This window comes from Schistocerca gregaria, chromosome 9 (assembly GCF_023897955.1).
Source record: "Schistocerca gregaria isolate iqSchGreg1 chromosome 9, iqSchGreg1.2, whole genome shotgun sequence".
Classification (NCBI taxonomy): domain Eukaryota; kingdom Metazoa; phylum Arthropoda; class Insecta; order Orthoptera; family Acrididae; genus Schistocerca; species Schistocerca gregaria.
In genome coordinates, this window is record NC_064928.1 from 69386903 (window position 1) to 69403180 (window position 16278).

The following is a 16278-nucleotide window of genomic DNA, read 5'->3' on the forward strand; positions in this document are numbered from 1 at the left end:
ACTTTAGGCTACAAATCACTGTTTTTGAATATAATCTCCGCCCAATGTTACGACCTTACGCCACTTTACCCGGAGCGCCGCCGTTGTAGATGCATTTTTTAAAATCTGAATGGCATTCTTGTGATTGCTAGTGTCTCCTGTGTGCGAAAAAGCTGTTTTGTGTCGATCCTGCACTGTGACATCAATTTGGTGACAGCCACTCTTAAAACCATTGCTGGAAAATATTTACACTATCCTAAATAATTCAAGGTTTCTGATATTTGGCAAAGGGTGGGCGTTCGTTATGGTTCTCGCATTTGGATGTCTGTATTCACAGCAAAATCTATATTTTCGTGTTACCTCAAATGGCACTGAACACTATGGGACTTAATGAATGGGTTTAAATGGCTCTGAGCCCTATGGGACTTAACTGCTGACGTCATCAGTCCCCTAGAACTGAGAACTACTTAAACCTAACTAACCTTAGGACATCACATACATCCATGCCGGAGGCAGGATTCGAACCTGCGACTGTAGCGGTCGCGCGGTTCCTGACTGGAGCTCCTAGAACCGCTCTGCCACCACGGGCGGCGAGTACCAAAGAGACATCCAATTGAGCAGCGATGTGTCTGGTTGTGATCCGTCGGTCACCTCGAATGAGAGTGTCCGCACGTTCCAGCACTGCAGGAGTCACAGCTGTGTGCGGCCAGATACGACGCGGGAGATAGGACGGTTTTGCGCGATGTTGTTGCGATGATGGCGCTTGCCTCGCGCAACGACTCACCGTGCTTCTGCTCACTACCAGGTCCCCGTATAATTCTGCAAGCGCCTATGAATATCTGCAGTGCTCTGGCTTCCTTCAAAAGAACACACCTCCATTACAGACATTTTCAATGTTAGCTACAGTGGCACCACCAATAGGAACTTCATGAATCTGTAAGGGCCGAAACGGAAATATTCCACGACGACCCATAACAAGTTTTACATTTTTTCAACCCAAATTGCGAGCGAAAAAAATGTGTTGTACTACATTTACCAGTTTAATTCTTTCGTCATCTCTGTGGTACTCTCCCATAGGTCAAACAAATCTGTGACCATTCATGCTGCTCTTCTCTATACAGTGATCAGAGAAAACATTATGACAACTGCCCCCCCACCCCCCCCCCCCCCCCCCCACCCCCCCGAGCGTTGGATGCAACCTCGTTCCGCTTCAGTGTATTCCATCCTTTCGTCGTTAACGTTAACATACATTTCCCACCAGTGCACGCATATGCAACAGACGTAACTCATATTTTTATGCATGTATAAAATTGTAATGCTTATAGAAGATCTAATGAGTTCACGAAGACAAGAAATGACAGCTCGCTCCAACTGTATTCAATAAACTGGCGGCCCAGGATATGATCGTGTCATTGTGAACTTGACAGAGGTCGCTAGTGGCTACATGCGATGTGCTTACACACTGTGAAACCTTACATGCATCATGCTCCTACTTTGGTAATCATCCGCTGAATCAAATAGTACCAATCTGAGTGCAAGTTTCACAGCATCTAATACAGTCAACTAAGTCAGCGTGTGCCGTAAATTTCTTTTCTCTGCAGTTCGATTCAGTGCCTGCTCATTAGTATTTCAATTTGTCATTTACATTTACATGACTTTTCTAGCATCACATTTCAAAAGCCTCTATTCTCTTCTTGTCTAAACTGTTTATTATCCACATTTCACCCTGAACATGTCTATATGCTAGACAAAAAGGTTGAGAAAAGAATTTCTATGTAGAGTTCTAACACTACTGTAGGCTACCATAGTTCTCCTAGTAGCTTTGGTCAGTTAGGATGATAACTGCGTTACCTGCACGTTAGGTGTCTTGCATAGCTATCGCGCGTTACCTCATTTCGATAACATTGGCTGCGTATGCGATGACTGTCTTACCAGATCACATTAGAAAATGGTGGCGGCGAATTGTCTAGAAACTGTTTCTAGCAAAATTCAAATTGTCAATGTTTAATTGAGTTTGTAGTCGAAAATTGTTGATTTGGTAAAGTGAGAGGGACGTAACAGTAAAAAAAAAAAAAAAAAAAAAAAAAAAAAAAAAAAATACAGATTGCTCATATAGCGTTAGAAAACGCAATTGCTTCAAAGAAAAAGTACACTTAAAGAAATACAAAACAAAAACGTTTCAAATATCACTTAAATGCTTCCACCATCCTATATAAACTTTCACATTTATCAACAATAACAGGAAACTTTTGGAACCAGTTCTTCTCCCACGCATTTAATTACGTTTCTTTCCCTATCAATGTTACCAATACTACTGCTAATCCTACCATTTATTACGTCATTTATGTACAGTACCAAAACTACCGAATTACAGCTTTCGTAGAGCGCAACTCTATTCATAACATTTAAATTTGGACTGAAGCGCCAAAGAAACTGATATAGGCATGCCTATTCAAATGCAGAGATATGTACAAAGGCAGAATACGGCGCTGCGATCGGCAACGCCTATAGAAGACAACAAGTGTCTATTGTAAATGTTAGATCGGTTACGGCTGCTCCAATAGCAGGTTATCAAGATTTAAGTGAGTTTCAACATGCTGTTATAGTTGGGACACAGCATCTCCAAGGTACGGATGACGTGGGAATTTTCCCGTACGACCACTTCACGAGTGTATCGTGAATAACAGGAATCCAGTAAAACACCAAATCTCCAACATCGCTGCGGCCGTATAAAGATCCTGCAAGAAAGGGACCAACGACGACTGAAGAGAATCGTTCAACGTGACAGAAGTGCAACCCTACCACAAATTGCTGCAGATTTCAGTTCTGGGCCATCAGCGTGCGGACCATTCAACGAAACATCATCGATATTGGCCTTCGGAGCCAAAGACCCACTGGTCTACGCGAGATGACTACACGACACAAAACTTCCCGCCTCGCAGTGGTCCGTCAACTCCGACATCGATCTGTGATGACTGGAAATATGCTGAAATTGTATCGAACGGATGTACATGTACGGGTACGGAGACAATCTCATGAATCCCTATAGCCTACATGTAAAACTGGTGGAGACTCTGTACTACTGTGAGGCGCGTGCGGTCGGAGTGATATGGGACCCCTTATAGGTCTAGACACGACTCTGACAGGTGACACGTACCTAAGCATCCTGGCTGATCATCTGCATCCAGTCATGTCCATATTCCATTCCGACGGACTTGGAACACTCTAGCAGGACAGTGGGACACCCCAGACTTCCATAATTGCTACAGAGTGGCTCCAGGAACATTCTTGTGAGTTTAAGGACTTCCGATGGCCACCAAACTGCCCAGACATGGACATTACTGAGCATATCTGGGATGCCTTGCAACGTGCTATTTCCCCCACTCGTAGTCTTGCAGATTCATGGACAGCCTTGCAGGATCCATGGTGTCAGTTCCCTCCAGTGCTATTCAGACATTGGTCGAGTGCATGCCACATTGTGTTGTGGCATTTCTGGGTGCTCACGGGGATCCTACACAATATTTGGCAGGTGTACCAGTTACGTTGGCTCTTTTACACTGAAGTGTTGCTTAAATTACTGAAATGTAAAAATGTTAAAAAAAAAATAGTTTTTAATATTTGAAAATTATGTTAACAACTATGTATTAGTTCTAGGCTACAGTCTCAGAATTAACAATGTACTCCAAATTTGCTCACCAGCAATAATTTTTTTAATGCAGACACTGGAAAAAATATATTTTGAGCTGTCACATAAAAAAATCAGAGGCATTCCTCATTCGCATGCCCTCGTAGATTACCTAAAGTTTAAATAATTGGTGCCAGTTAGAGCCAACTGTAAATATGTTGTTGTTGTGGTCTTCAGTCCTGAGACTGGTTTGATGCAGCTCTCCATGCTACCCTATCCTGTGCAAGCTCCGTCATCTCCCAGTACCTACTGCAACCTACATCCTTCTGAATCTGCTTAGTGTATTCATTTCTTGGTCTCCCTCTACGATTCTTACCCTCCACGCTGCCCTCCAACGCTAAATTGGTGATCCCTTGATGCCTCAGGACATGTTCTACCAACCGATCCCTTCTTCTAGTCAAGTTGTGCCACAAACTTCTATAATCCCCAATCCCATTCAATACCTCCTCATTAGTTACGTAATCTACCCACCTAATCTTCAACATTCTTCTGTAACTCTACATTTCGAAAGCTTCTATTCTCTTCTTGTCTAAACTATTTATTGTCCATGTTTCACTTCCATGCATGGCTACACTCCTTACAAATACTTTCAGAAACGACTTCCTGACACTGAAATCTATACTCGATGTTAACAAATTTCTCTTCTTCAGAAACGCTTTCCTTGCCATTGCCAGTCTACATTTTATATCCTCTCTACTTCTACCACCATCAGTTATTTTGCTCCCCAAATAGCAAAAATCCTTTATTACTTTAAGTGTCTCATATCCTAATCTAATTCCCTCAGCATCACCCCACTTAATTCGACTACATTCCATTATCCTTGTTTTGCTTTTGTTGGCGTTCATCTTATATCCTCCTTTCTGGACACTGTCCATTACCTTCAAATGCTCTTCCAAGTCCTTTGCTGTCTCTGACAGAATTACAATTTCATCGGCGAACCTCAAAGTTTTTATTTCTTCTCTATGGATTTTAATACCTACTCCAAATTTTTCTTTTGTCTCCTTTACTGCTTGCTCAATATACGGATTGGATAACACCGGGGAGAGGCTACAACCCTGTCTCACTCCATTCCCAACCACTGCTTCCCCTTCATGCCCCTCGACTCTTATAACTGCCATCTGGTTTCTGTACAAATTGTAAATAGCCTTTCGCTCCCTGTATTTTACCCCTGCCACCTTTAGAATTTGAAAAAGAGTATTCCAGTCAACATTGTCAAAAGCTTTCTCTAAGTCTACAAATGCTAGAAACGTAGGATGCGGAGCTGGAATTAGTTCCGAGAATTGTAGCTGCCTGTGATGTGGTTGTAAATACACTGGGCATATTTGCCTGGGTGCTAGAAACGTAGCTTTGCCTTTCCTTAATCTATTTTCTAAGATAAGTCGTGTGGGTCAGTATTGCCTCACGTGTTCCAACATTTCTACAGAATCCAAAGTGATCTTCCCCGAGGTCGGCTCCTACCAGTTTTAATTGTCCTGTATTTTGTGTGATTATATTGCTTTACTAATCCGTGTACAGTATATTTTTACAACGTTATCAAGAGAAATTTCTGCGTACAACTAGAAAAATGACAATTCAACGAAAAAAAAAGAATTCGAGTATCGGTAAAAATTAGCTACAATAAAACGCTAGGTCGGTGTCAAATAATAAAGAGCAATGTGACTATTGATTTCAAAGAATTCGCGTTAGTATTTTGCAGCTGTGACTTATTAAACTAATAGTTCGTTAATTTTCACATTTGTCAACACCTGCTTTCTTTGGGATAGGAATTATTATATTCTTCTTGAAGTCTAATGTTATTTCGCCTGTCTCATACATCTTTCTCACCAGATGGTAGTTTTTTCAGGACTGGCTCTCCCAAGGCTGTCAGTAGTTCTAATGGAATGTTGTCTACTCCTGGGGCCTTGTTTCGACTCCAGTGCTCTGTCAAGCTCTTCACGCAATACCTTATATCCCATTTCATCTTCATCTACATCCTATTCAATTTCCATAATATTGTCCTCAAGTACATCGCCCTTGTATAGACCCTCTATATACTCCTTCCACCTTTCTGCTTTCCCTCCTTTGCGTAGAACTGAGTTTCCATCTGAGCTCTTGATATTCATGCAAGTGGTTCTCTTTTCTCCAAAGGTCTCTTTAATTTTGCTGTAGGTAGTATCTATCTTACCCCTAGTGCGATAAGCCTCTACATCCTTACATTTGTCCTCTAGCCATCCCTGCTTAGTCATTTTGCACTTCCTGTCGATCTCATTTTTGAGAATTTGTATTCCTTTTTGCCTGCTTCATTTACTGCATTTTTATATTTCTCCTTTCATTAATTAAATTCAATATTTCTTCTGTTAACCAAGGATTTCTACTAGCCCTCGTCTTTTTAACTACTTGATCCTCGGCTGCCTTCTACTTTATCTCTCAGACCTACCCATTCCTTTTCTACTGTATTTCTTTCCCCCATTCTTATGCTCTCCCTGAAACTCTGTACAACCTCTGGTTTTAGTCACTTTATCCACGTCCCATCTCCTTAAATTCCCACCTTTTTACAGTTTCTTCAGCTTTCATATACAGGTCATAACCAATAGATTGTGGTCCGAAGCCACATCTGCCACTGGAAATGTCTTACAACTTAAAACCTGGTTCCTAAATCTCTGTCTTACCATTATATAATCTATCTGATACCTTTCAGTATCTCCAGGATTCTTCCATGTATACAACCTTCTTTTATGATTCTTGAACCAAGTGTTAGCTATGATTAAGTAATGCTCTGTGCAAAATTCTACCAGGCGGCTTCCTCTTTCATTTCTTACCCCCAATCCGTATTCACCTACTACGTTTCCTTCTCTCCCTTTTCCTACTACCGAATTCCAGTCACCCATGACTACTGAATTTTCGTCTCCCCTCACTAGCTGAGTAATTTCTTTTATCTCATCATATATTTCATCAATTTCTTCATTTGCAGAGCTAGTTGGCATATAAACTTGTACTACTGTGGGAGGCGTGGGCTTTGTGTCTATCTTGGCCACAATAATGCGTTCACTATGCTGTTTGTAGTAGCTTACCCGCACTCCTATTTTTTTAATTCATTATTAAACCTACTCCTGCGTTACCCCTATTTGATTTTGAAGTTATAACCCTGTATTCACTTGACCAGAAGTCTTGTTCCTCCTGCCACCGAACTTCACCAATTCCCACTATATCTAACTTTAACCGGTCCATTTCCCTTTTTAAATTTTCTAACCTACTTGCCCGATTAAGGGATCTGACATTCCATGCTCCGATCCGTAGAACGCCAGTTTTCTTTCTCCTGGTAAATACGTCCTTTTGAGTAGTCCCCGCCCGGACATCCGAATGGGGGACTATTTTACCTCTGGAATATTTTACACAAGAGGACGCCATCATCATTTAACCATACAGTAAAGCTGCATGCCTTCGGGAAAAATTACGGCCGTAGTTTCCCCTTGCTTTCAGCCCTTTGCAGTACCAGCACAGTAAGGCCGTTTTGGTTAGTGTTACAAGGCCAGATCAGTCAACCATCCAGACTGTTGCCCCTGCAACTACTGAAAAGGCTGATGCCCCTCTTCAGGAACCACACGTTTACCTGTCCTCTCAACAGATACCCCTCCAATGTGGTTGCACCTAGGGTACGAGTATCTGTATCGTTGAGGCACGCAAGCCTCCCCACCAACGGCAATGTCCATGGTACGTGCGGGGGAGGACAATTTTTAAATACGCACATTATTCCAGATATTAGAATGTATGTAAGGTGTCTCAGTGTCTCATACTACGTCTTCTAATGCACTGCAGTTTCATTTTCGGTACTGTAAATATAGTTGTATAAAAAGTCCAGAAAATGAAATTACAGTGCATTAGAAGACGTAGTATGAGACACCTTATATACATTCTAAATTCTGGCATAATATGTGTATTTAAAAATTGTCACTTCGTCATGTACAGAGTGTCGCAGAAGGAATGACCAACACTCACGGGCACTAAAAGAACGCTCATTTGAAGCACAAAGCTTTCTATGGTCATATGTTCAATTCCGAATGGTTTCCAAGATGGAAAACATATGCTGTATATTTGTTTTTGAGCTAGTGGCGCTCAAGTATTTATCTTACCCTAATTGCTTGAGTGGTCCTGATAGAATAAAATAGCCACCAAAATCACCAGGCCTTACCCCATTAAATTTTTCTTTGTGGGGCTGGATGAAGTCTGAGTTGTATAAACGAAAGGTGTACAAGCGAGAAGAACTGCTTGGTCGCATGATGGTCGCTTCTGCCCTCATTAGGCAACGTGCAGAGGCTCCCAGGCAAGCAACACAATATGTTCTCCTGAGGCTGCCTAACTGCACTGAAGTTGACGGTGGGCTTTTTGAACATTTAACCTGAACTGTGCAACTGTGCTACGTGTACGATAATGCTTAGGACTGAATGTGTTACAAATACGTATTTTTCAATTAATACTTTACAAAGCACATGTTGTAATGTTTAATTAACTGTTGAGCTTGTGTAAACCTGACAGCGTATTGAATATCACAGAAAATAAATAACAATGTGCATTAAATGCATTATATCTCGGAAACCATTCAAAATAGCATATATGTCCTCATGATTTTTTTTTTTTTTTTTTTTATTCGAATGGTCGTTCTGGTCAACTTCCTGAATATGGACCATTCCTTCTGGGAGACGCTCTGTCTAGATCGTATAGTTTCATGTATGATAAAGGAACATATGTTATGTAAGATAAAAGCTGAAGGAACAGAAAAATTTAAAATGCGCTTGAAGGGTGTATCTACAACACGTTATTAACAGTAAGAGCAGTACATCGCACCATAGCTGCCACATAACTTTATATGCGATTGGGTGTCTCAAGCATTTTGGGTCAACTGGAAACAGGTGATAGTGGGTCCACAACCGATAGGGGACCTGTGGCCGTAAGTGCACATTCGTTGTGTTGTGGACATACTCAGCAGACACTGCATAACAACAACGTACTTGGTAGTAACTGTTTAAAGTGATGACCATCAGTCTCACAATCAATGTATGTATTGCAAAGATGCATGAAACATGCTGCATTGTTGCAAAGATCCCAGGTGTCTGCTGTACACTAGAACAGGCAGCGGCTATTAAACAGTGTACACCTGTCACTACCAAACAGACGTACCATGCACAACTTAGCTCACAGCTTGTGTGTCGTGTGACAACTGCATGCATCACACTGGTGCACTAACCTGTGCTGCATGCACATCACTATCACTAGTTGTCTATTGCATCAGACAGCTTATGCTGTGTCCGTGGTGAAGTGAGTTACTGTATACAGTTCATGGTGCACAGTCAACAAAGGAACTCAACCCATCACGAGAGTTGACAGACATACGGTGTGGCAGCAAGAATGTACGGGGAATGCTTTCCTAACAAGTATCATCCTAAATGGAAGAAGTTTATCTCCATGGATACCAACTTAACAGAGGCGGGGTCATTCACGTCACAGAGAGTGGCCAAAGTTCCCCCTAAAGAGATGTGCACAAGCCAGAAATCGAGGGGATGGTGGTGTGGCCTACCACTCAGCAGTAAGCACCTGTCAACTTGCCAGTGAAACAGACTCTTCGAAGGATACAGTGTGGAAGATACTGGGGGCACAGCTATTACACCCCTATCATGAAGAACATGTGCAAGCACTGGAACCAACGGATTTTGAGCCATGCCCTCTCTTCTGCCAGTGGATTATCCACTGTAGTACTGAAGTGCCAAACTTACCACAGTTCGTTTTATTCATGGATGAAGCCACATTCACCCTTGACAGTGTTTCCAACAGCAGCAATAGCAATGTCTGGAGTGAGAACGATCCCCACGGCACCCGCGTCGGTGGCCACCAGCGCCGATTTTCTGTCAATATATGGGTGAGCACTGCCAAAATCACCTAATAGGACATTATTTGCTACCACCCCGTTTGACAGGTTCACATAACCTAGTTTTCATGCCAGATGTGGTGCCATAATTCTTCGAGACTGTACCCACTGTGGCTTCAACACAACAGTGCACCAACCCACTTCCATGTTAAAGTCCACGAGCACCTGAACAGGAACGGGAGGTCCAGTCCCACAGCCAGTGCGGTCGCCAGTTCTCACACCTCTGGGCTTTTCTCGTGCGATTACATAAGATGTTGGTGTACAAAACCCCGTAGAAACTGATGAAGACCAGCTTGCTAGGGTCCAAGCTGCCTGCCTCCTGGTACAACAGACACCAGGGATCTGCTCCAAGCGTGCAGTGAGACTAGTGGTCGTCAGTTTGAGCAGTTACTATGAGCCACATTGCTACTATGTGACATATGCTGTGAATGTCCGTAACACAGTAAATATGTATTTTGGACCACTGGTTCCCAATCTCAATACAGTCGGTTTTGGACCCACTATCACCTATTTCAATTTGACCCAAAATGTTACTTTGTGTATTTTCCGCCTATCCATTCTCCCTCGGTGCTGGAAGCACTGACGTTTATTTTCCACTCTAAATATTGACGCCTTTGCTTTTGAATTTTTCCGAAATCTGTTCTGACTATCCCACGTGTGTCCACAGGAAACCAACAGATCCTGAGCTGGACGTCTCGTGGCCGGCGTTCACGGTGGGCGACCCCGCCTACCTGTACGTAGGGCGGCAGGGGTTCAGCGTGGAGCGGCGGCCCTTCGCCGAAAGGGCGGCGTTCTGGGAGGCCCTGTACCAGCGCTACGGCGGCTAGGGACAGCAAACGCCGCCCCCGCCCTGCAACGAGCAGCAGTGCCCTCTCCCAACACTCTCAGCTCTCTCTGCATGTTATCCACGTCAGCAGATAGTCAATGCACCTTATAGAACACTTTGTGGACGTGTATACGCAGCGTGGACGCTTAACGCTACCGCATCGTACCCATCTGAGTCATCACACTCTGGTACCTGTCCAAGGTCAGACAGTCGGCCGCATGAGTCAGTCTCACACACACACACACACACACACACACACATGTGAGTCAGCATATTCTACGTGTTGTAACTGAGCAATGACTGTGATTATTTCTTCAAATTAATCCAGCTGTTGTGTGAATTGCTGAATCAGAGCCATTTTACCAAAGCTTTGCTTCCTTTTTTGCATATGAGTTTTTCAACAAGATATGCCGATGGGTCTTTGGTTTTCTGTAGCTCTGCATCGTAGAAAGCTCCAGATATGGGCTCAGAGTTGTAATCTTCGAGGAAATAGGTTCTTGCGTTAGTTTCTTGTACCTTACGTATTCTGAAAATTTCCGTGGACCAATTTGCAGAGTATCCTTTGTCAAAGACCGCCTTCTGTTTACTAATTCTGATAATCACCAATTTTGAATATTGACTGGTGTGGATCAATCATTTTGATTTTATTGTACACAGTAGATGGAAGACTATCATGTTTTACGTCCACTGGCCGTGTTTTAATTGTCCTGTATTTTGTGTTATTGTATTGCTTTACTAATCCGTGTACAGTATATTTTTACAACGTTATCAAGAGAAATTTCTGCATACAACTAGAAAAATGACAATTCAACGAAAAAAAGATTCTAGTATCGGTAAAAATTAGCTACAATAAAACGCTAGGTCGGTGTCAAATAATAAAGAGCAATGTGACTATAGATTTCAAAATCCCTCAAACATAGTTTTAAGTTTTGCCGAAACTGTGATTGCTAAAGAAAACTTGAAGACTGCAGAACATTCAGTTATTCTGAATGTTAACGTCTTATGCGTTGAGTGAAACACCTCAGGTGGATCATTTCACAATGGTGATCCTACACACACTTTGCATCACTTTTGGCCAACAGTTGTACCGGGATATAAGATTGTGGAGACACCAAACTGGCCCATTTACATGCCAGTAGTTGCAAGATACGTCTCAGAATTAAGTGTAGCAATCAAAGATCAAGACGGAAATCTTGTCGATTTTGACGGTGAAAACATAACTCTTCACGTATACTTACGAAAAATACGATAAAAAATGGATATTGTGTACCAACAAGATGTTCGCTTAACCAAAGACACCAGATGCATTGACACTGTAAAGTATAACAAAAATAATAAGAAACGAAAAGCAAAGAAAAGGAAAGTGAAAAATGTTTTAACTCATCATAATTGACAAATACTATCATCACTAGAATACAGAGTGCTATAAATACAGACACCATCCTCTTCATGCTCTCATTCGAGTCTTTTTTAGTCTCACACTGAACTAAAACAACTACAGCAACAGACAGGGAAAGATATTTAAGAAGGATGTTGAATATAAGAGAAAAAATACTCGTCCACGGCTCTGTTACTCGCCTTCAGTATCATAAGTAAAAACTTTTTGTTCAACCAGCTTTTGCTCCACACGACACCATACCACTTGTTATACAAAATGAAAACACTTACCTGTTACCTTCTGTGAGCCGGTTGTGTATTGAAAGCCGGCTTCTTAATGCAGGGGACAAGGGAAAGCTAGCGATATTGAGTTAACTAAAAACTGTGCACATTACATGTTTTCAGACATTCAGTACCGTCTCAATAACCAAACTATTGATTATGTGCGTAATCCAGGAATTGCAACATTGATGAAAGGGTTTGTTTCGTTTACAACATGTGAAGCTAATGCTTTGCAAAATGCTGGCTGGGGCACAATAGATGATTTGAAAAAAGTAGTCGATGGTGATCGACGTTTCAATTTTTGCAACCCCCTGGAAATGATATTGGGCTTTGCAGAGGACTATAAAAAGAATGCTTTAAATTCTCGTCATCAACTGCAGCTGATCTGTAACAGACAAGATGTTAACTGTATTATCACAGATAAAGCAGATACCAAGTCAAAAGTAGTGTTGGAGAAAATGTGCTGGAAGATGCCACGCGTTCAAGTGTCCAAAAGGCAACAAATATCACTGTGGAATATTTTAAAAAATGATGTCAGTCTAAGTCTGGAGTTTCGTCACTGGGACCTGACTAGGTGTATTGCACCAGAAATTAGCTCATGGACATGGAAAATTAAATTTAATACAGCTCTTGAAACAGCCATGTATGTAATAATGGCTTTTCAGTCAAACAGAAATTCGATTACTACTGATTCAAGTGTATTTGACAAAATAAACATGTCAGATTTCAAGTTGTATTTAAATTCTTCTAAATTCCCAGACGAGAACTTTGCAATTGACTTTGAAACGAAAAATACTGCACAAGCGTTTGAAATGTACTCTGATTTTCAATCATTGTATTATGGAGTGAGTGATATAAGAAGAGGAAACCCACTCCTGAACTATACTGAGTTTAAGAACTGCCCGATATTTTCCCTGACTGTTCACATCAAGTTGAAACACTCAAGCCTTTCATTGTTGACATGAAGATTGAAATAAAAAAAAATATCTGAAAAATACAATAGCTTACTGCCTGCTCATTCATGATTCGGTAATAGAAAGGACTCCATCAATCAATCAAGTCACAAAGCGTACTCAGATATAAGAACAGTGTTGAGTAAGACCTCCACTTCATTTGCTAACATTCCATCACTCCAGTAGTTGAGGGAAACAAAAGCAAAAGAAAATGAATAAAGTTAGCACTGTTGATGCTAAACCAGACAAACATCCAGTGAGAGTGTTAGTTGCTAATTTAAGTGTTGGAAATGAACCTGGACTACAAGCTGTGAACACTAATGTCTCTTTCAGTGCATTACACTCTTTATTTCACTATTGCTAAAAGATAACAATGAATGTAAAAAATTGATGTTTTCGAAAATTTTACTGTGCCCATATGTCCTAAATATTCGGGAACAAATTCTACCTGAAGGTACTGAAATGCTGCAATTGGAAGACTACAGATTCGGCTGCGCTGCTGATGTTGCTGCTAATGCTGCTGCTGCTGAAGATGATGATAATACTTGCTTCTTGTTCAACTGGATTAAATCGAAAAATGTTTGTGAATTGCTTTCTGCAATTTATAAGAAACTTACGGAAGAAGAGTATAAAAATCTGAATGCTATTGACTATTACTTGTTTCCCAAACAACTGTTTCCTTCTTTATTTGACATTTCACATGACTTTCATATGTTACCACAAGTGTTTCAGAATGATGATTTTATTTCTAAGTATAAATATTGTTCTAAGCATCATGATCTGAATGCATATTGTCAGTTTGATGGTCCACCTCCTATAAAAATGTATTGCAGAGGTTGCTTGGTGGAATTTTTAGATGAAATAGAATAAAATAAATCTATTATATATCTATATTATTATTAATATATTATATGTTTATAATTTTTTCACAATAAATCAGATACAAAATACTTTTTTATATTTTCACTTTTTCCACAGTACAAATGTACAATATTTAAAGTTTACACAATAAAAAGAAAAATCATTCACATACCATAAAATTTTTTTCAATTGATAGTGACCCCAAGGTAAAGTACTGATCTTATCTGAAAGTACAAAATGTTTATCATTGTCTGCTGACAAACACAGCCTTTGCTGTTTAATAGTAGAAACTACATCACACTTGGACTCAATTACATATTGTTCAGTGGATTTAACATTTGAATTCAATATACATTGTCGATAGTAATCAATGCTTAATTCCTTAACAGATAACTGTTTCACTCCCTTTGCTCTGCGAATTACACGTTGTGATTCAGTCTGAGTGCATATATTTTAGCTCGAAGATCAATAAATTCAATTATAGAATCACCATTTAACTCATCTTTCAATAAACCTAGCACTTTTTTGCTAACAAGTAGAATATTATATTTATTTTCTTAAGGAAACCCTGAAGTGTCAAACCATTTAGCTACATCACTTCTGATGTTTCCATAAAAAGTTGCAATTTTGATGTGATAAATTAAGCTATCAGTGTCAGTATAACATAGTTTTACATGCTTTTCTGGAAACTTATTTAGTATATATCCATAGTGAAAGTCGACTAGAAATGTCTTTGAAATATATAAAATTGTCGTTCCAGCTGCTAAAGGTTTATCAAACACTACATTTTTTCAGTTCAATACCAACTAAATTTTCTTTAAATACAATGCCTCTTTTTAAAATTAGGTCTTGCAATTAATGCTGATGCTCCATATCTACCTTTCCAGCATAACGCAAGTCTTACATCAATTATTTTTCGTACATTCTGCACGGTTTTACCGAGGACACTATTACTCATGAGTCTGAATAAATTTTTTTCAAATCCATTGTTTGCATTCATACGATTCGCAGCGTTAATGTTAATATAAGGTTTCATCCACGACGCTTGTTAGAATGACAGTATTCTATAAATCTTTTTCAGTGTCAGTTTATGCTGTGATTTATGTAGTGTATTACATAATTATTCTTATCACACAAAGTAGAAATAATATTTTTTTGTTTTTAGGGTACTAAGTTTACTGCTGACGTGGTTAGTTGGTGGTACCATTTTCAAAGGGTGTAATGGTAAATCAGAATGTAGATCGTGTTTTTGGAGAACTAAGTTTACTGTTGACGTGGTTAGTTGGTGGTACCATTTTCAAAGGGCATAATGGTAAATCAAAATGTAGATTGTGAATACTTTCAGGAATTCAAGAGCTACTTCCAGTATGTACCCTGTATCTGAATCGTTAGGTACATCTTCTACGACAAAACTTTTTACTCTCTGGAGAGAGCCATTCAAAATTGGATGCAGGCAAATGTTGCAACATTGCCCAGCAGCATAAACAGTTAACATTGAGATATATAATATGAGATTCATAAATATTCTCATCATCGCCTGACATGAACCTCATGTTTGCAACCGCATGTCAACACGAACAGTGAGCAATTCCACCTCTAATACCTCTCTCAATAAATTGAAGTTGCTCTGTGTCCGCAATAAGCTGTAATTCTACTTTAGTAGTTTGCAGTAAAGCGTCCCATGCAAAACTAGGTGAGGTAATATAATGTGCTGGATCTAGTTCATACGTATCACGGCAAAGACTGTGAAATACGAATATTCTCCAAGTGTCTTACACTTAAATGTATTCCACACATTACACGCTTTTTGATACACTGCATCTATTATCGTTTCACCTGTTAAAGGTCTTTCCAAATTTTCTATTGAAGGCAAACGAGCTTCCTGTAAAACAGATTCGTTGTTCACATAATCATACAGAAAAATCCCCTTCTGATTGACAAGACAGAATTTGTGATCGTGGGGAAAATATGACTTCATTGTTGTGAATTGATCTGGTTTGAGATATGACGCACATTTTTCAAGAGAAAGCGTCAGGAAATTTTGTGAATCGATAAACCTGAAATTCATGTTGCAGACACGCTCTTTGTGTGTTACTGGAATACTTTTAGTAAAAGCTTTGTATTTTTCCATATTCGAGGGTATAAGTGAAACACGACCTGGATTTAATGTAAATGTTCTGTTATCGTCATCGGTCTCCGTTTCTTCGCAAATGTTTGTGATTAAGAAATGTCCATCATAATTCGTCAGATTGTGGAATCAACTGTTGTGGTTGGCAGGAGAGCCAACACCGTGTTACTAGAGGAGGCCGAAAGGCACGCGATTTAGCTCACTTAGGCTGGCGTGAGGTCTGGAAAAGGCAAGGAAATTAGAATTTAGAAAAACGGACGTAGCCCGTGGAATACTTAACTTTAATCC

At 40.2% G+C, this 16278-nt stretch overlaps 1 protein-coding gene across 1 annotated transcript in view; it reads left to right on the forward strand.

Moving 5' to 3' along the window:
• Nucleotides 1–13951, forward strand: part of LOC126291637 (juvenile hormone esterase-like) — a 156306-nt gene extending 142355 nt beyond the window's left edge. The window contains exon 10 of the mRNA XM_049985206.1: nucleotides 10231–13951. Coding sequence (XP_049841163.1) covers nucleotides 10231–10390 — 160 coding nt within the window. The 3' untranslated portion in view covers nucleotides 10391–13951. The remainder of the gene's footprint in view (nucleotides 1–10230) is intronic.
• The last annotated feature ends 2327 nt before the right edge of the window (nucleotides 13952–16278 follow it).